Raw genomic sequence first — 20,791 nt, 5'->3', positions numbered from 1 at the left:
CACGCCATTCTTGTAAAACACAGCGTGTATATCCTAGAGAAGAATTTATATAAAATGTAAAAAGTATTTTTTCCGTTGTTACTGTTTTTAACGCTACGAAGTAGCTGATTAAGGGGCACTTGAAACGTACTTTCTTTTCCTTTTTTTTTCTTTTCTGACCTCGCGTTCACTTTCACTTTCATCAACTTTTTCCTCATCGACTTCATTTTTTTTAAACATTACGCATACCCCGCAACTAACGGTGCTCACGGGCTTGACGTTTGGCCGATAACCGTTAATATTTTTAGTTCCTCACAAATTTGGCAACTTCTTTTGTCATTTCCTGATATTTTATTATGGTCGACTGTTTTCCTGAATATTTTGGTAATAGTTTTCCATATTTAGTTGCATTGTTGCCAAGATGGAAAATTTGTATAGTTTAACTTTAATATTTCCTTTTTAACTTCGTGCGCTATAATTTGCCATACTTTTGCTTTGTACTTTAAATTTTTAAATTTATCAAAGGATTTCTCATATTCTACAATTAAAATTTAGGTTGCCTTTTGTTTGAAATAAATTGGAGTACTGCTGTACAAGTAGTTGATGGCACGCTTTGGTCAACTATTTCACCTGTTTATTTTATTTGTTTTTTTTTTACTTGTTTTTATCCACCCGGTTTAATTTAAATGTCTTTTTTAATTTTTTTTCGATGGAGACGGCGATTGACGTATAGCGCTTGCTTCTATCGTAGATAGTTCTCCTGTTTCATCATTTCCTCCCCATATATTCTGCAAATATCAACCGTAATCTTCGGAAGTGTTAAATGACATAGCGCTTTTAATTTTAATGAAGACATGTTTACATTTGAAGTTGTCCTGTTTATTTTTTTTCTGCATAATTAGGAAAAAGAAGAAACTGAGATAATTGCTGATTTCTTTAAAATATCTTAGTTAAACATGCAGATCCCATGCCAGACATTCAACCGACTGCAACGACTACATCTTTCACGAGCGAAGAGATCAGGAAAGCAGTATTCAAGATGAAAGTCCAGGCTGCGATAGAATTCAAATAGAACTCATAAAGAACGCGCCAACAAAGATATTAGAAGTTATCGCAGATATCTCTAACAATGTGGCACAAACTGGCGACTGTCCGAAAGAAATAACATACGGACTGCTACGACCTCTACAAAAACCAGGAAAACCTAAAAGAACAATGTCAAACCTGTGTCCTATAATCTTACTAATGATCCTGAGAAAAATACTTGCAGCATGTATCATGGCCAAGATCAGGACAAAAAATAAGTAACGAAATTCCACTTACACAAGCCCCATACAGACAAGAAAGATCGACAACGGAACACGTATTCGCCTGCAAACAAGTCATTGAAAGAACGATCTCAGCGAAAAATGAAAAAAGTCCATCTGCTACAGTAGTATATTCAACAACAACACAGACAACAGACGTTGACATAGAAATGCAGTACGCAGATGACATCAGCAGAATTAGCAGTAACTACAATGCGATCCAGAAATACAAAGCTGAAATTACATCACAATTATATCATCAACAGAAACACAACAAACTGGAAAAAATATAGATTTCTCGGCTCGTTTCTAGACATAAAGCAAAGATGCGTTTTGAAAGGCCAAAAGGCAGACCACCAACGACATGGTCAAATAATGTCAAACAGGACTTAGCCATCTTAAGTATAGATTGGCAAAACAAACGCAAAGCTGCGACGCATCACCCAAAGAACTGGGAACGAATGACAAAGAATTTATTATAATCTTTTTTTTACGGTATCGATAATGTAGATTTATTTACGAAATATCGAATGAAATGAAAATGAATAATTAAGTTCCGTTTGCCGTGTTTTTTTAATTCATGTAAAGTATTCACAATGGTTTTTCACTGCAAGTTTTTCAGTGGCGAAAAATGTGTGCTAAAGAAATGGGTTTTCGGAGCAAGAATCACTTGAAGGACTCCGAACCGATTCTTGTGTGCGAAAGAAATAGTCCCTAAGTGTTGATGTCGTTATATAAAGTGTAGTGCACATTTACTGTTTTAAGACCCTGTAATAACATGTATATTCAGATGCTTTATAATTCTTCATCAAAACGAATTGACATATTTTAAGGCTTTTCAAGTCTAGAATGTCCCATGTTTTTTTGGAGAGTGGCTATATATGTAAAACCTAAATGTAAACAAACTTAAATCAATGTTTACATCTGTTACGTTACGATCGTTTGAAATATGTTCGATTCCTAAATTCGAAAACGCTGATTGTTATCATGCATGGCATGCGATGTTTTCTTGATAAAATTAAATTACTCATCGGTAAAATAATTAGTCGCCAAAAATAAAAAGTTGGCAAAAATATTAGTCACTTGGACAAAATTTAATCATTTTTTTTTCAGACAAATATGATCAAGAAAGTTTAGATTTTAAAGGCTTTCTTTAAAAAAAAAACAAAAAATGGCTACAGGTAAATAAAAAAAGTTTAAGTTTAGTGCGTTTTAAGAATAATTGCATACAACTTAAAATTAACAACAAGGAAGAAAAAACGTCAAAAAAGGATGCCGCGAAAAATTTTTGGATTGAAATATTGCGGTAGATATAGAATATACTGAAATGATTCAATTTTTTATATTTCTCTTTTATATGTTGCCAACTATTGATTTCTTATATTTTGAGTATAACTTTGGAAGGGTTGCTGTATGCAATAGATTGAATAGCTGATTTTGTATGTTAGTAGTATGCCCTATTTTCCCTCGTGTACTGGAATGCAAAGAAAGTTTATAGTCTTAGCAGATTTAGCTTTTTACGTAACGATTGTTAAGATGCGTGTATTTGTCTCTTTTGTATTTTTAATCCTGCTTTTAAATCAGCAAATTACTGTCTAAATTAATTACTTAATTACTGTCATGGGACTTAAGTGAAGCGCAAACCGGCCAACATGTTGGCCAACATTTTCGACCAGCATTTCGGCCAACATGTTGGTGCGGTTTGTGTTGGCGTATATATTTTTTTAAAAAAAACAAGTAGCCAACATTACGAAATGTTCATTCATTTGTTTTTGACTTCCAATGAAGAAGGATGTCAGATTCTGAAGTGCTGCTTGTTTGGCACTCGCCCTCTTGCTTGATGACAACGACAAAAAAAGATGTGGTTCTACAAGAAAATGTGTTCCAAAAAGAAACTGCGAAGGGCTGTATACAAACTTAGTACAGGAATTACTGGCTGAAGACACAAAAAGTTACAGGGAAATGATGAGAATGAACTATGTATCGTTTAAAGAGATTCTTGCTTTCATCGAACCATACATAACACCAAAAGAATCAGGTGTTTTGAAATGAATAGAGTGCTATAAGGACATGCCCGCCCAATGTAAAACATATATAAACATTCGAATCAATTAAGAACATTCGATTTGGAGTTCGAATTTTAAACATTTCGAATTAAAACATTTGAAAGCTAAAATGTTGATCGAAATGTTCGCCAACATGTTGGTTACCCAGTGCAAACCAACAAACATGCTACCAACATGCAAATTCTGGCGAAAATGTTGGCCAACATTTGTTAAATATTTACTAAATGTTGGCCAAGATTTTTTGAGATTCTTTTTTCTTCTTGAGCATGTTGGCTCCTAACGCAAACCGGCCAACATTGTTGGCCAACATGTTGGTCAGTCGATGTTGGTCAAAATGTTAGCCGAATTGCACCCCCTTTAGATACCTTTGATTTTGTTCGAAATTTTGAGCAAACGCAAACCGGCCAACGTTGCTGGCCAACATGTTGGTCAGTCGATGTTGGTCAAAATGTTGGCCGAATTGCACCCCCTTTAGATACCTTTGATTTTGTTCGAAATTTTGCGTTTTACTTTTTTATTTATTTATTTTTTGCTGCTCCTGCTTATAGTCTTCGATAATATGTATACTGTACCCAGAAAAAAATAAATATATGTGGGCTGATGAAGGTAATGTTACCGAAACACACGGCTTGGTAGGTGGCTGTGATTGGCGGAAGTAAGGGCTTGTGCTGGTGGCTTGAACCACCAACTGGGCTCGATAAGGTGTGCAACATACAGAAATGGCTAATTTTTCTCTAAATTTGATGTGCCAAATTGTGGTTTTGTGGATTTTATGTAAAATTCCACAACATGCAAAAGAACTGATTTTTGTCGATTTAATGATATTTACTCTTCTTGTTTTTTTATATTTTGTGTAAGCTTTTGTAGAGGGGGACTGCATGCAATATTACGAAAATAACTGATGTTTGTTGATTTAGAAACACTTCACGCAGCATTTTGGATTAATTTTTTTAGTGGAGGACCATTTGCACCACAAAAAAAGTATTGAACTGTGTAAATTTTAGTTTTTTTGTCAGCCGGTCCTTTTTTTCCATTTTGAGTAAACTCTGGAAAACGAAGGAATGTAATAGACTGTAATAAATATGTGGCGGGTCTTAATCAACCTTATTTTTTTGAAAAAAATAAACGAGACCGGAGAAAGACCAAAGGGTTATACTTTAAAAACAAAGTATCTTTCCTTTCCTCCTATGACCCGTCAAAACCCTAAGAATTTCTAATGTTCTTCTGAAATATCTATGTGATGGTAGCCCTGCTTTATTTAATTCCTTGAAAAAGGGAGAATTACGCTTCTAGAGGCATTTTCTGTAAAGAAGTATAACCTATAGCTCGTTTTTAAAGACCTAACATATTGAGTTCATCATTGCGGTGGCTAGCCATCTCTTTGTAAACTATTTTCTTTCTTTGTTGATGTGCTTGCTTACATACCTTAAACCGAGAACTGTCTATTCTTTTCCTTTCTTGGTAGCGACTGAAACGGGATTTACAACATGTAATACAAAAAACACTTCCTTAGTTCGACCTGTATCAAGAATCTCTTCTACCGTTTCATTTATAAATTCCAAATTTTTGTAGCAGATTCATTATTAGAAAAAGTTTGTTTTTGTGGTGTCGTAAATAAAAGAATAGTACAGCCTTGCTTGATAATTTTGTGAATAGTCGTATTGCAGCCGATGGTGTGCCAGTATTTTAAGTTTTCATTCAGCCTATCCTTAACTCTAGTTCCAGACGTATCATTACGTTAAAAAAATTCGTGCTTCTCCTTATCTCTAATATGCTTATCATAATTTAAACACTTATCTATTGTCTTTTCTTTAGACTTGCTTATGGCCGATAACGTTTTGGCAGTCTTTTTTCCAGTGTCCAGTCCAGCCACAACAGAAGCACATTGATCTTGCAAACAATCTTGAAATCTGTACGCTGATTGTGCAGAATAAGGTGTGTTATGGTTACCGATACTCCCAGACGGTGGAGATGGTTTTCTTAGAAAAACGAAGCTTTGTGATTGGGATTTTTTTGGCATAGGTGCCGACGAGGACGTTAGTTGGGTGTGCGTAACGCCGAAACGTGGAGAATAGAATCTATATGTCTCCACGATTCTGTTTTTGCTGAAACCTTCATGTTTTTCAGTGTACTCTGTTGTTGCAAATTTTGTCCATGTAGCTTCTGATTAGGTCAAACTGTTCCATTCCGTTTAACGTTTATGGGGCAGATTGGCTGTTGATAATAGTTTCTTCCACGTTATTATCAGAAGCTTCGTCCATTTCTAATGCAATTGCGTGACCTTGAGTTATTGAAAGCTAATCGATTAAATTTCTGAAACATCCGCCCTTTTACTTAAAAATCACGTGACAACGTGATACCGAGGTTATTACTGTAAGGCCTGTTCTACACTGAAAATAAATTCTAATAGACATTTGTGAAAAAGTGATATAAAATGTACTAAAGGTAGACTGTTGTTTTTAATGTTATGAATCAAGTTGCGTTGTTTTTAACATTTCCTATTAACTTTTGTAAGCCATATGCAAAATAAAAATTTTTTTTCGCCCAATTAGATTTCACACTTCTTTAGTTGTAATTTTAATTTCATATAAACTTTTGTTGCGGTGGACTGTATTTTGTGTATTATTTTATTGGTAAGAACAACATGAAATTTGGTGAAAAAACTGATATTTCCTAATTTAGGATTGACTCCTCACAAACTGTTTTGTTTTGACATTTTGTATAACATTTGGCGAGAAAGGACCGTATACAATATACTTACAAATTGGTAATTTTTTTTAAAAGGGCACTAGGCTATATTGGATGTGTTATTAACTGTTTATTTTTTACATTTTATGTCAACCTTTGGCAGAAAGACTATGCAAACCTATTTAGCTATTTAAATTTAGCTATATATTGAGATTTTTGTTTCATATCTTGCAAACTTTAGGTTTTAGGGGAATTTAGTGATCAACCCTTTTCTTTCGCCAGACCTAATCAATAACATTTTTATTGATTTAAATTTTATGGATGGGATGTATTTTGAAATGTTTTAGTAAACTTTATTTCAGCTGGTATGGCATACGAATACAATATAAACTGTTTTGCCTACCTGTACTGGGAAGTGTAACCCAAGGTCAAAACTATTGACCGAGTTTACGAATTATTGTTTAAACAAATACCAGTGACAGGGTTGTAAAATCCATGTTTTGTTAAAAAAATACATCGTTTGATTGTTTCAATGTTTTCAAATAAATTTATGAATTAATTAATTAATGTTTAATTTATAAAAATAAATTTATGAAGCCTGTCGTTAAGTCTATTTTCTTCCGTATAAACTGGTTAAAATTATGTATCAGTTAGTAATGTTTGCTAAATATTTTCGAGGCGTATCCACACCAAAAAGTTCAAAAAGTAGTAAGGTCATACCACATGTTTTGATTGATATTAATTTAAAACATCTGCAAAGAAAATTCAGGTTGTTATTGTGATTTCCAACTGCCCAATAGAATTAGTCTCTCCATCTTTCTTTTCCACATGTTCTGTATAGATTTGTAAAGGAATGGTAATCTATAAAAAGGTAATATAATACCTGACATAAAGAAGACAAAGAGATAAAGAGATGGCAGACGGGAATGATTTTTACACACATGTAAAAGAAATAAAATTGTTTTATTTCATTTTTGTATAACAGACAAAAAATATGCAGATCACCTGTTGCTACGGATTGTTCTTATCTTACATACACAAATCCAAAGCATGATATATGCATGATTAAACTTCTTTTCTACCAGGGCATGGCTCTAAAAGTTAAATTTAAATATTTTGTTATTTGGAAATTTCTATAGATTAATCGGATTGAATATGCTTTTCTTCTCTTCTGGAAAATATATCTTGCATCGCATGTCAAAAATGGTGAAAATGGAAAAGTCGATTCAAAGTACAAGTTGAAAGTCTGTATATATTTACATTTTGTCGTGTTCACCGCTTTCAAAATCCAGCAATGCTAGTGGCATTAGTAGCAGGAATTAATTATCTCGTGTGATATGGATAACGTAATTAAATTAGCTGCGGTAATAATAACGCAAATTACAATGAGTAGCGCAAAAGGAGTTTATGTAAATCTGCGTCACAATACAGGATACCCATTTTCGTATTCGAATAAACTTAACATATCCCTAGGCAACGTGTCTAATGGACTAATATCACTTTCTTCTTCTTATACACAGCACTACAAATCAAATTCAAAGTTTATTTATCTGGTGGATGAACGGCAGAAGAATATATTGGACGCCTATGGTGGACAAAGTATAAGCACAATTGCGATGAATACACTAAAGGTAAGTAACAAAGAGAAAGTTCTTATGAATGATGTCGATATAACATATAAATTTTATATACATAATGCGTCGCGACCAGGTTCGAAACAAAGAAAATATAGATAAAAATTGGGTATGTTGTGTATGTTTTGTCGTGCCTCTCCACTTCATCCTTTTGTCGTTATTAACATTTTCCGTACCTATTTTGAATTTTTTTAAAGCAGAATCGATTCTCACTCTAAGGTAAATCAGGTAATATATATCTAGTAGTCGGTGGCCTGTGGATAAATCCACGGGTTTGCGCGTCCTTTAAACTTAGCCATGGCAACAAAGTGGATAAAAATATATCGCTTTTGATATTCGTGTGCATTTTAAAAATTTCGTGTTTCCGTTACGGGACGCCGCTTTTGCAGACACACAGACAGACGACGGCTATTATTAAAGAGATGAGATCTCAATGTTTTAACATGTAGTTATGTTTTTGCAAAGTCCAAATCCAGTCGATTAAAATACACTTAGTCAGTTTTAGGTGGTGGTAATAAAGTGTCTTCCTTGTCACCGTTTACATGTTACACAATTTCGTCTTTAACGTTTTTGTGTGTCCAACAAAAAATATAAAATTATTAAAATAACTATCTTAACTACAAAGTATTTGATAATTCTCTTGATTTGTCCAATTGGTTAAAGTATACATTTAAACGACGATTTTAACTAATTTTTAAAGCATTTATAAATTTTGTTCTCTTCTTTATTCCAATGAGTCAATGTGTTATTTTTACAACAAGTTAGACCGTTTGCAATTCATAAAGCCAATCGAGCAAATCTCAGTTAAGTACCCTTCCTTTCTTTCATATTTTCTTTTAGCAGTACAAAGAGACAAAAAGCGCGGCCCTTTAAACCAAGAACAATTGAAATAGTTTTTAAATCTTTATATCATAGAAGTGGTGGCATACCCGATACATAAAACAAACACTGTCGCGGCACCACGCTTAACATGCTCACCACACGGCTTCCTACCCATGCCTTTTAGCACTTAGAACTTCTTTAAACCTTTAAATCGCTCACTTTGTTGTTTCCAACAAGCTTTATATTGTTTCACTTTGTTGTTTCCAACAAGCTTTATATTGTTTCACTTTTCTTATTGGTGACTAGGTGCAAGGCTAATTTCTTTTTTTTTCTTATTTTAATTATGTTAAAATATTTTTCTTGTTCTTCTTTCTTCTCTCTTTTCTTTCCTCCTCTTCTTTCTTCTTTCTATTATTTTTGCTCCATTTCCCTTCTGTCTCTTCTTTCAATGTACTCTTGAATCCATTCATTTGTTACAAGCTCGTGAGCTTGTATTAAAACGCAAATGTGTCCTACAAGAATGGAAATTTTTGCCTCTCTGAGCACCGACACGGGAGTCGTCGTGTGTTCGAATCTCATCTTGGTAACTATTTTTACTTTTTTTTTCTTTTTTCTTTTTTAAAAAGATAAGACAAGTGTTCAAAACACTTGTTTAACTAACTAGTAAATAAAGGTGTTTCCACCAAACTTTTTAAAAGTGAATGTAGGCAGAATTAACTGAATTAATGAATTTCGCAAATTTTGGGGTCTGTGGGTTTGTGGTCTTTCTTCTTCCTGTCAGTCGGTTCACCCAAGACGGACCCATCGAAAATTAAAAGTTTGAGGAATTTTCCGTTCAGAAAGGTCTCACAAATCAATTTTGAAAAATAAGTGTGTAACAAATATTATTGCGTATCTGAATAGTAAAATATGTCGTGTCTAACTTCGTAACAAAAATCCCAATTTGATAGACAGCTTTTTGTAAACTTTATTCGCGAGGTTGTTTGCGTATATCATACGTCTTGTTCCTCTTATTTTCCTGATGTTGTTTGTTTCCTTTAACGATTCTTTTGCTATATTTTTCTTTCGGCACAAATTTCTTCTTTTGTGCTGTATTATATGCTCTGCAGTTTCTTTTTATCCACATACACAAGTACTAATTCTTCCCATGTTATGTCCTATGTCCATCATTTCCAATCCTCCACGCTCCCTTTATTCCCATTTCACTAGTGTACTTTTTCCTTCGAATTTTTTTGTTGGGTTTTGGTGTCTATTTTTTCTCATTATACTTTCCTTTAATCTATCAATATCCAATGACATTATGTGTTGGTACAACATCAGTCTCTACTAGCAAATCCTTTTTTCCATCGTCCATATTCAAAGTTCTTCCATCAATCCCAAGTAAGGTGTAGTTTCTGGCACATTCACTAAACTCTTCGCTAGGGTACTTTATACTCTTTCCAGCCTTTCCATCTGCCGCTCTAATATTACTTTCCAGATCTCTACATTGTAAGCTAGGGGACTAACAACCGTTTTTTCGAACAAGACCAGCTTAGTTTCTGTTGATAGCCTTCCAACTAGCTCCTCTTTCCCTATTTTACAAACTTGACTAATTAACCTTCTGTTCCCTTTTTTCAACTTCCTTAATCTGCCTACACACTGTTCCTTCCTTTTTAACTCCATTTCCCAAATAATTATACTCTTTTTTACCTTCAATTCTACCTTTTGTAATTTCTATTGTAACTTCACTTGATTTCCTTCCTTTTCTATCTTGATTAACATATATTTTGTCTTGTCTGTGTTAAAAACAAGTCTTTTATTCTTTCATTTTCAGCCAGATTTTTTCTTACTTTTTCTATTGTTTCTTTTAACCCTATAATCCTTATATCGTCTACATATACCAAGGTTTCAGGTTCCAGGTCCGGTGAGATCACAGTCTTATATGAAACTTCTCCCATCTCATCTACTTTTTAGGGGCTGCTACAGTAAAGCTGTGGTCCAAAGAATGTCCCTCGTTTCCCCACGTTTTTAACTCTGTCCAGGTCAATAACAGCCATTATTGCCAGCCAGTTATCTTTTTTCGATCTCTCCTTTCTTCTTCCGTTCGGTGTTTATTCTTAATTTTTATTGTCCTTCTTCTAATACTGTTTTCTCAAAAATCTTTCCTATCATACTTGTCAAGTATGTCCCTGTTCTGTTCTTCATTAATATTTTCTGTCCTTTGTTTTTTCTGTACAATTGACATTTCTTAACACTGTTGAGATAATCCAATGTTTCCAATATAATGTTAGCCAGTAACCGTTTTAGTTTCAACTTTCATTTCTTTCGTTACAGCACTCATCACAGTCTCCAGTGTTTCTTCTTTTTATCGTTTTTTCACTTCCTCTACTGTTTTAATCTTGATTTTTATTCGTTCTTGCTTGTTTTCCTCTTTCACAATATTCCTCACTTTTTGCTATTTTTGTGACTTTTCTTTTCTTATCTATTTTATAAACAATTGTTGGTAAAATTGTGTATACACTTCTTTTATCGCCTCTGAATCTGACTTTATATTTCCCTTGTCATCTCTCATTTGTGTCCCATTTCCTCTATTCTTACTGGGTCATTTATTTTTAGTGCGTTTTTTGATAAAAGTTTTAATTTTGGGTATTTCGGAAACTTACCAAAATACTTGGGTCAAAGTAAAGGTCAGACCCCCCACAAAGAATCCAAAAGACCTATAAAATACCTCATAAATTACATGCACCAAAATTTGTATGTAAGTACGATTTATATAAAGGAATTTGAACGAAGAAGAACTTACCAAATATTGTGGTCCAAGTCTTGATTAGACCCCCCACAAAGATGAAACATTTCTCATTTTGAGATTTCACTCATTATTTTTTTTTTTCGTTTGTTTGTTACTTGTTTGTTCATTTATTTATTTGTTTATTTTTTAAAAACGAATTATGCCATAAGTGTGGGTAATCAGAAGACAGTAGGAGCGTTAGAAAAGCTTTGAAAATTAATATACTGAACATAAATGATTACAGTTAGCCTTATAATCTTGTTTACGATGTTAGATGGGTTAAGCTTTTCTTTTGCCAAAAGTATAGCTTTTGGTAATGTAACACGAAGTCTTAAAATATTAGAAACTAAACACTTTGCAATCATTGGCAAAAGTGAAAACTCGTATTGAGCTTATACCATATACATAATTTCATTTTATTTTCTCGGATACTTTATTTGTAGCAATTATACTTGCATGGTAATTAATTTAACTTAGATAAAATTGTTTCCCGTTAATGTTCACGATTATTGTCTGGTTTATTTGAAGATTTTACCAGTGTTAGTTACTATCTGTTGTGCATGAGATTCTGCTCTCCTAATGGTGCTGTATTGAATGTCTTCCATCTTTTTTAGGCTGAAAATGATCAACAGGAACATACTGCGTCTTTTGGTGTAAGTCATAGTGACAAATTGAAAGAACTTATGGAGGATATTTCCATAAAGCGATTGTTGGTCATTGTATATAAAGATTGTAATAATACAATCACAAACCATTTACGTTCAAAGTTCAAGGAAAGTAATGTAAAATCTGTCTGCAATTCAATATACGAAGATCAAATACTACACAACATACCGCAAATCCTTGAAAAACCTGAGATGGTGCTGCTCCTATTATCAGTTCTGGACGCAAATGTGGTATTGGAGAGAATGTTGCGCTTTGCAATAAAAAGAATTATATTTATAACAACAGGCATACCTGTCCATGTCTTCAAAGAAATGAAAATTTTGTACCCAAAATTAAACATGGTTAATCTTCCCAACAGCGTACATGAGGACATAATACTGGATACCAAAAAAGTTACAAAGTTACTCCAGGAAAATGATTTAAGCAATATGTAAGTTCTTAGATATCGAATTCCCGGAATACAGATAAGTTATTTCTTATTAGCATCGGTACAAAGTGTACCTAATATTAGTGTTTAAAAAAAGAGTTTGTGCGAGTGGCAACATAAGACCTCTTTTTAGTAAACAAAAAGCTTTTTGTTTTTGAGAAAATTCTTTTTTTTAGATTTAAAGTCTTGCCGATGCTATATACAAGCATAAATAAAAATGGAGGTGAATGTTCTCATTTAAAAATAAATTTTTTCACAGAGACATGGAGGGCTGTTAGTCTTCTACGTGCTCCGTATTGCGTTTTGCTGCCATTTGAGCCAGAGAATGATGTTTGCGTTGTTGGCATACCATGTCGAGTTCCTGACACAAGTAAAAATAATAAAAAATGGAATTTTTCATGCTGTTCCGGTATGGCAGTGGATCTATTTATGTTAATTTTGAAGGAATGGCAGGTTAACGTTGAACTTTATATAGCGGAGGATGGAGCATTCGGAGCCATTAAGAATGGCACCTGGAATGGTATTATCAATGAAGTTTATTCTGGTAACGCAGATATTGGCATACAAGCACTTACACCTACAGTTGAAAGAATTAAAGTTGTTGATTTTTCAAAAGGCTATCAATATAGTTACTTTTCCATTATTCGCCGAACTACACTAAAAAAGTTATCGTTCATCACCTATGAGTTTTTAGAACCTCTGGATGATTTTCTACTTATTATAATAGCAGCGTCAAGCATAATACTTCAAATTATGCTGTTTCTCTTCGAAAATGTCACCACACGTGGTTTAAAGATTGAAAAACGTTTTACCTGGCGTGATGTCCTTGCATATTCCACAGGCTTAGTATTCCAGCGTGATATCGGAGGCAGAAATCCTATCAGCATTTATGGGCGTCTATCGTCCTTAGCTTTTGCTGTTTCCATGACTGTAATTATGTCAACATACACTGCAAAATTGACAGCAAACGAAGTCAATAACCAGAGATCGGATGACTTTCTGGGAATAACTGATCCAAAGGTATTGTCGTTATCATTTGCTATTAATAGAAAAAAAATATTAGCAGGGGGGTTTGATCACACATGATCTTGTCTTTGGAGAGTAACGACTCCACTTATTACCTGAGTTAAAAACAAAGAATAGCACAGTTGAACAGAAAGTGGTAAAAGTTTACTTTAGAAAGATAGGGATGTCTAGTTTCTGCTGATGACCGTCCGCGGACCTCTTCGAGGTGACCCTGCTAGACATCCAGGGTACTTAGGTTCAGAGATATGGGTCGAAACCTACCTGCCTTGGTTAAAGTTCTGTTCATCTTTTCAAATGTGTTGTGTCCTTTTTATTTTTTTTATATTTTTTTTAATTCCTTGTAAAAAGGGAGAATTGTGCTTTTAGAGGCATTTTCTCTAGAGGATTACAACCTCTAGGTTATTTCCAAAGACCTAATAGGTTGAGTTCATCATGCGGTGGCTTGCCACCTCTTTGTAAATTATTTTCTTTATTATTATTAGGTGCTTTTGCGATCGGACGCGAGCGCAAATGTTTGAAAAGTATTTTTTACCTACTAAAATTCGGTCGTAGCGATAATTTTATTTGACTCTCAGGCGATCAACTAAGTTTAAAACCCTTTTGTGGCAGAGAGTCTCGCATTTGGGTAGGGCAGACTGGTTGATCTTGTATGAAATTTACTGTACTTCAAAAAAAAAACCGTTTTAGAGTGTCAAAAGTCACAGGAGTTTGTGTGTAGCCTTTTTTAAGTGGTAAAAAAATGGTTTGCCGATGGGGAGCTTTTTTGCCCCACCTTTTGCAAACGGTTAGATGGATAAATGGATAGATTTATAATGTGTTACATAATATCAACAATCTTCATCCATCATTAAAATTTACAGTTGAAAATGAAAGGATCGGTATATTGCCGTTCTTAGATATGTTAGTTTGCTGTAAACAAAATGGATTGCTAGAATCTACTTGGTATAGCAAAAAGACGGACTCAGGTTCATTAATGAACTTCCATCCAATAGAAATGTTCAGTGGTGTCAGGTATATCGAATAATTTGAGTTGTAGTACATGGTCATATATACACGAAGGTTCAGAGAAAGCTAAAAAGATATTACATATTAACCAGTATCCATCGTCATTTTGTGATCCAATCATCAAACAAGCGAAATAGGAAAGTCGGAGGAAGAAATGATGATGATAATTATCCAGTACCGCGGTAAGCTGACAGATAGATTTGAGAAAGCTTTATGTTTATGTGTATTAGGTTTAAAGCTTTATGTCAAGTTATCTTAACGTTACGAAAGTTGTAAACTGTTGTACCTTCCCTAAAACAACCAAATTCATATGCCTTTTAAAAGTGGTGTTGTCTACGAAATTTGTTGTCCGCGATGTAATTCGCCCCATGTCAGTCAATCATCGGCATCGTATCAACCGTAATAAGGAGCTTTCACGAGCTTCAATCCAGTAGGCGTGCATTTCAATGGCTGCGTATGTATCCTATCAATGGAAACAGTCAAAATTTTATCGACCTGGAAGTCTTAACGGCACTTATTGATTTCTAGAAAAACGACAGAATTGTAATATTTTTTTTTTCATTGATGATTTTCTGTCTAGACATACTCAAAAACTACATCTATTGCATGAGTAATTATAATTATTACACTGGTAATTATATATACATTAGAGGCCATAACTTTGTTTACAATGCAAAATTTCAAGAACAGGTTGTCAGAATGGGTTGAGCCGCATTAAGACAAACACATTTTTTCACAACAAATATAAACTAGCAAGAAGGAACCAATGTGTAACAAGAAGCCCTGGGGCCTCTAAGAATTTCCGCTCGCTACCAAAATATTTGATGACAACCTACTAATTCGTTGTGTTATCGTGCCAAACATTCGAAGAGTTTTGGTGCATGAAGCTTTGAAGATAAAGCACACAAGTGACATTATATGTTATAACAACCGCAAGCAAAACGCAATGCTTCATAATAAACTCATATTATAAAAGAAATTGCTAACAAAAAATACAGCCTATCATTCATGGTTGAAAGTCTTGCGGTTGAGACGTTTATGGTCTTAAACGGCATTTAGTTGACAAAAAATCAAAAATTTGATGTGACCAACATTTTCAGCATACTTTCTTTATTAACTGTGCCAATTTTTGTCGAAAATAAAGTAGTTTTAATTTTTGGACAAATTTTGGCCTAAAATGACATTTAAGGTGACAAAAAAACAAAATTTTGATGTCACCATCATGTTCAGCATACTTTATTTGGTAACTGTGCCATATTTTGTTGAAAATAAAGTAGTTTTAATTTTTGAACAAATTTTGGCCTAAAATGACATTTAGGTGACAAAAAACCAAAATTTTGATGTCACCATCATGTTCAGCATACTTTTTTTGTTAACTGTGCCAATTCTTTTTAAAAATAAAGTAGTTTTAATTTTTGGACCAATTTTCGCCTAAAATGACATTTAGGTAACAAGAAATCAAAATTATGATGTCACCATTATGTTCAGCATAGCTTTTTTGTTAAGTGTGCCAAATTTTGTCCAATTTTGGCCTGAAACATCAGTTAGATGATTTCCCAGTGCTTAGGGAGCTTGGGTACGAAGTTTTAATCTGTGACGTTCAATTGACCATTTGGGACAGGGTTAGTTAGTCAGTTCAATACTATCCTCCTCTCAGATGAACGTGAAATCCCAGGGTCGATTTTTTCTCAAAAAATGCTCCGAAAGAAAAAAACGACGGTTTTAAAGAATTTCCTACGCCTTCGGGCGCGGAAATTCAATCATGTAATGTTAAAAAAAACTGTTGATAAACCTGAGAGGTAACAAGAGTAACATGAATAAATAACCTTATACTTTATAATAAAGAAAACATATTCTTCATATACAAATTCTTTTATGTAATTTTTTTGTTTTGTCATGATGTTTATTTCTTGTAGTCATTTAAATTCGAAGCATCCTTACAATTTTTATCGGTTTTTACATATTAAATTTTATGCTGATCATATAATAATTGAATACTGCACATACGTATTACTTGCAAGCATGATAATTTAGTATGTTTAGATAATGTTTTTAAACCCAGAGTTAAATTCAAAATTTCAAGAAGACAGTAGTAAATTTTAGACTAGAGTAAGCTATAAAGTAAACTCCTTAATCTATGTCCCTATACCCTTTGCTTCCTACTGGTACAATACATAACTTGGTCCATAACAATATGACCATTTTTAAAGCGTGCCCTTTTGCTTTCCATATTGTTTTTGTATCTTTGGCAACAAAAACAAAATAGTTTTATTTTATGACTAATTGCCGAAATAAAACGCATGTATTCCGGCCAGGCAGGAATATTTACCACGCTTAAGCTCCATCAAAAGCCTCCATGGTTTTTATGACATTTTCGGCAAGTCTGCGCCATTGTAACAAGATCCTGGTACAGGCCACTTTTCATAACTATTAAATTTGATACTATTATTGTCAGCAAGGGGGCTTGACTGAACTCAGTCTTGTCTTTGGAGAATGACAACTCCACTTATGATGACTCCACTTATGACGACTCCACTGTTTCAATATGCAGATCATCTTTTTTATCATGCTTTTCGTGAAAAATATAACCGCAATAATGGAACTCCGACAAGGAAGAATTATTCATATAAAGGCAGCGAAGAGTTATTTCTGAACTTTGAGATATCATACATTATAACTCTTGTTTTTTTGGATGACAAACCAACAAGAAATGGATTTCCTAGGTGTGGTAGACAAAAAAATTAAATTGAATAAACAGTTTCCTCGATAACCGCTTGTTACAAAAGAATAGATTTGATAAACAGGGCGGTGAAAATGATGAAAATCGAGTTGTACATAGTTCTCAACAGTCAAGACTTCATCCTTTTTTTAAAAAATGTCAAACTAATATAAAAAAAAATATTTCGTTTTTCTGTGCCATTTACTTCACATCGGACGTGACCAAACCCACGTGCTTTTCTTATTCCCCTCTATCATTATTTCTCTCATTATTTCATATGTTGAAACATGGACTGGTAAAAATAACTGAATTTCACAAGTGGAAAAGATTTGAAAACATTTACAGTTCTGTACACAACCATGTAGAAATGTAACTTTAATTTGCTGTCCTAAACCATCAGCAGAAAGATTACCAGCACCGGTTATAAACTCTACAATTTCCTCCAATTTTAGGTCTCAGGTTTCTAAATTAATTATGCAATTTTTTTTAATAAGCAATCAACCAATAAATGTGCTCTGCTTGGTATTTAGTAGCCGCAAAACTTAAAATTTTAATAAAATACCAGAATTAATCTATAAAAAAATAGAGAAGTAATATGATAAAGAAGTAATACGATATTACATACTTACCATCATAATAACTTGACTACCACGTCACAGAAATTGTTTTAAACATCTTCTTTTTCATGTTTATTTGTCCCAGCTATACTGTATTGTGGCATCAAAAGGGAGGAAAATTATTCTGGTGTAATATTCGCTTTCCAGTCTAACTAAGAGCACATATAAATTTGAAGTAAACAATCTGTTAAAGTACTACCTAAAAAATAAAATTGACACAAATTGACCAATAAAATTGCTTACTTATCAATTTTAAAACGATTTTTCAATTTCCCCTTGGGTGACAGTCCTCGATAACCAATTCCTTGAGGCATGTCCAGAGTATCATCTTCTAACAGTATGTATTTAAAACTTCTCCTTCGATTTACAATTTAGGATCTAAAGGTGAGTAAGTTGAATTATTTTGAAATATGCTATATATTTAAATACACAAACAAATTATTCATATATATTCTTGGTTAAAACAATATAATAAATCCCCACCTGTTTTATTTATTTTCTCTGAAGAAACTGGTGCCCGAGGGGCAAATTAGTAACTAGTATATCCAGAGCATTTGATATATACGAACAATATCATTCAGCTAAAAACGCTGGTGAAGTTCGACCTTGTAACAGACTAGATGCCATCAGTCTTCCAGCAAAGAAGAACATTTTTTCAGTAACCAACATGGTACTTGCTGTCGTGACACTATATGTCGCAACTTGCAACACTATATGTCGCAAAAAACCCCACTATATGTCGTAACACAATATGTCGAAAGAAAATACAAAATTGACACTATATGTCCATTTTTTTCAAAAAGCTTATTTCCCGTACGAATTTGATGTTGAAACTTAGCAGGTGTGTACAGGGCATTATAAGGATTAAAAGTGCGTGGCCTAAATTTGGTACTGAAACTCCCTCCAAATTAATTGTCATGTGAACCCCTGCTTTAAAGGTAAATTAAGATAAATACAGAGAAAGGGCACATGGTTTTATTTGCATTTGCGTTTACCTCTTTTTTGCTTGATTTTAAATTTTTGTTCTTAATTTTAGTATCAAAGGCCTTATTTACCCAGGTTTACTAGTGAAAAATAATACAATCAAAGTTACCAAAAAATCTGACTTTTGAGTTAACATCTTATATACATGTTCTGCTAAACAAAATATGAAACAAAAGACCTAAACATAACATAACATAACATAACATAACATAACATAACATAACATAACATAACATAACATAACATAACATAACATAACATAACATAACATAACATAACATAACATAACATAACATAACATAACATAACATAACATAACATAACATAACATAACATAACATAACATAACATAACATAACATAACATAATATCTTCAAATGTTTAAAAGTATAGATTATTATTATTAAGACTATACACTTTTCCGCCACCTTATTAAAAGAATGGTAAACTAACCATACGTTAGTGCTCTTAACAAAAGCGTTGCTTCATCCCACGCCACAAGTGTGTTTTTTCGCTAAAAAAAATTTGCGACATATAGTGTTAACTTTGATTGCGACAAATAGTGGCGTTTTTGCGACATATAGTGGCGTTTACGACATATAGTGTTGCAAGTTGCGACATATAGTGGCATTTTTGCGACTTTTGTGTTTTAACCTGTCTTTTTCTTTAAATAATCAAAATATACATAAAATGTGACAAAGTCATTTGCAGCAGGTATCGATGAGCACGTGTGCAAAGTTTTGTTAAGTTTCTCCATCCTGGAGGGGAGTTTCGGACATTTTAAGTCATGTACACATCGTGAAAAACGAACAACTAAAATTACTCGTAAAAGATTTTTTCGCAACCTGACCTTTACAACAATAGCCTATTCAAAGATGTGAAGAAGGTGTTAAGCGAACTACCGACAACTCATTACATATTTATAAGTTGATAGAGAATATCAAACTCCACCTATTTTTTTAAAAAAAAATTGGTAAAAAAATGTAATTTATACCATTACAGTTTCTTTGAAATCATTCATCACAAGAGCGATTCATATATTAGGTAATCGTTTATAACATTCATGAATTACATAATTATTCTGCCAGCGTTAATTTATTTAAAGAAAATAAATAAAAGAAAACTTCAATTAAAAATCGCCACTAACTTTTTAAAGGTGGTTTCTTACACATGACGCCATACAACTTATGAGCATGCGCTAGACTTTAATATGATATTTGCATTTTAACCCTATTCGGTTTGGGGGGGGGGGGGGGGGGGGCGGATTCCGGTTTTTTTTAATAGCTCCTTATTGCTATGTTATATGGCTATTAAACTTACTGAGTTTCAATAATTATCTAATAAACACCTGCATGCCAAATTTCTAGGTCCCATACCTTTCAGAGGCTTTGATATTAGCATTACTGGAAACTACCCTTAAAAATCTCTATGAAATCCTTATAATGGGGAAAATTTAATAACTTCTGTTAGGATTATCCTTAGAACTTGAAACTTGCAACACAACTTTGTTTTATTAAGAAGAATCATTTTACATAATTTGGACACGTGATTAATCCGATTTCCCGATTTTGTCGGATTTTCTCCGAAAATCTGAAAAAACGGATTTTCGGACACTTTTTGGCAATTTTTTATGCGATCCACGTAAAAACCGGAAGATATGTTAATTAACTTTTATTTAGCTTTCAGAAACTTTAAACAGAATGCAAAAATTCGCTCTGGAACAAAAGTAATTAAATTTTAAGCAGATAGTGGCATTTTTAACAAATTTAAAGCTTCTGATGACGTCACAGAAAATGTGCTGACGCAAGCAAAAATTTATTGCTGCCATTTTGTTCCTTTTATGATTTACTATAAGCGTGTCAAGTTTTATTCCATTTGAACAACCCTATATAAAGTTATTGAGGTGGGGTTTTTTTGCCCCCCCCCACCCCCCGGTCATAGTATGTTCGAAAATCCCCGGACCGAATAGGGTTAAAAACGCACTCAACAAGGCTTTTATGTGAGTGAACTGCTTTTTTAAATGTGACCGATAAGGCTTTTAGCAAAAAAATAAATACGTCCACCCGATTAGCCTAGCATACTCC

General features: G+C 33.4%; 1 protein-coding gene across 1 annotated transcript; it reads left to right on the top strand.

Annotated features, from left to right (window-relative positions):
* Positions 1–7,088: 7,088 nt before the first annotated feature.
* LOC130647486 (glutamate receptor ionotropic, NMDA 2A-like) lies at positions 7,089–15,373 on the top strand. The gene is made up of 3 exons (XM_057453356.1): positions 7,089–7,671; positions 11,878–12,359; positions 12,533–15,373. The coding sequence occupies exons 1-3, from the start codon at positions 7,378–7,380 to the stop codon at positions 13,440–13,442; spliced, it is 1,686 nt and encodes a 561-aa protein (XP_057309339.1). The 5' UTR covers positions 7,089–7,377; the 3' UTR covers positions 13,443–15,373.
* Positions 15,374–20,791: the final 5,418 nt, after the last annotated feature.

The sequence above is a fragment of the Hydractinia symbiolongicarpus genome, chromosome 6, assembly GCF_029227915.1.
Source record: "Hydractinia symbiolongicarpus strain clone_291-10 chromosome 6, HSymV2.1, whole genome shotgun sequence".
Classification (NCBI taxonomy): domain Eukaryota; kingdom Metazoa; phylum Cnidaria; class Hydrozoa; order Anthoathecata; family Hydractiniidae; genus Hydractinia; species Hydractinia symbiolongicarpus.
Note: the sequence above shows the minus strand (reverse complement) of the source record. Positions and strands in the feature narration are given on the sequence as shown.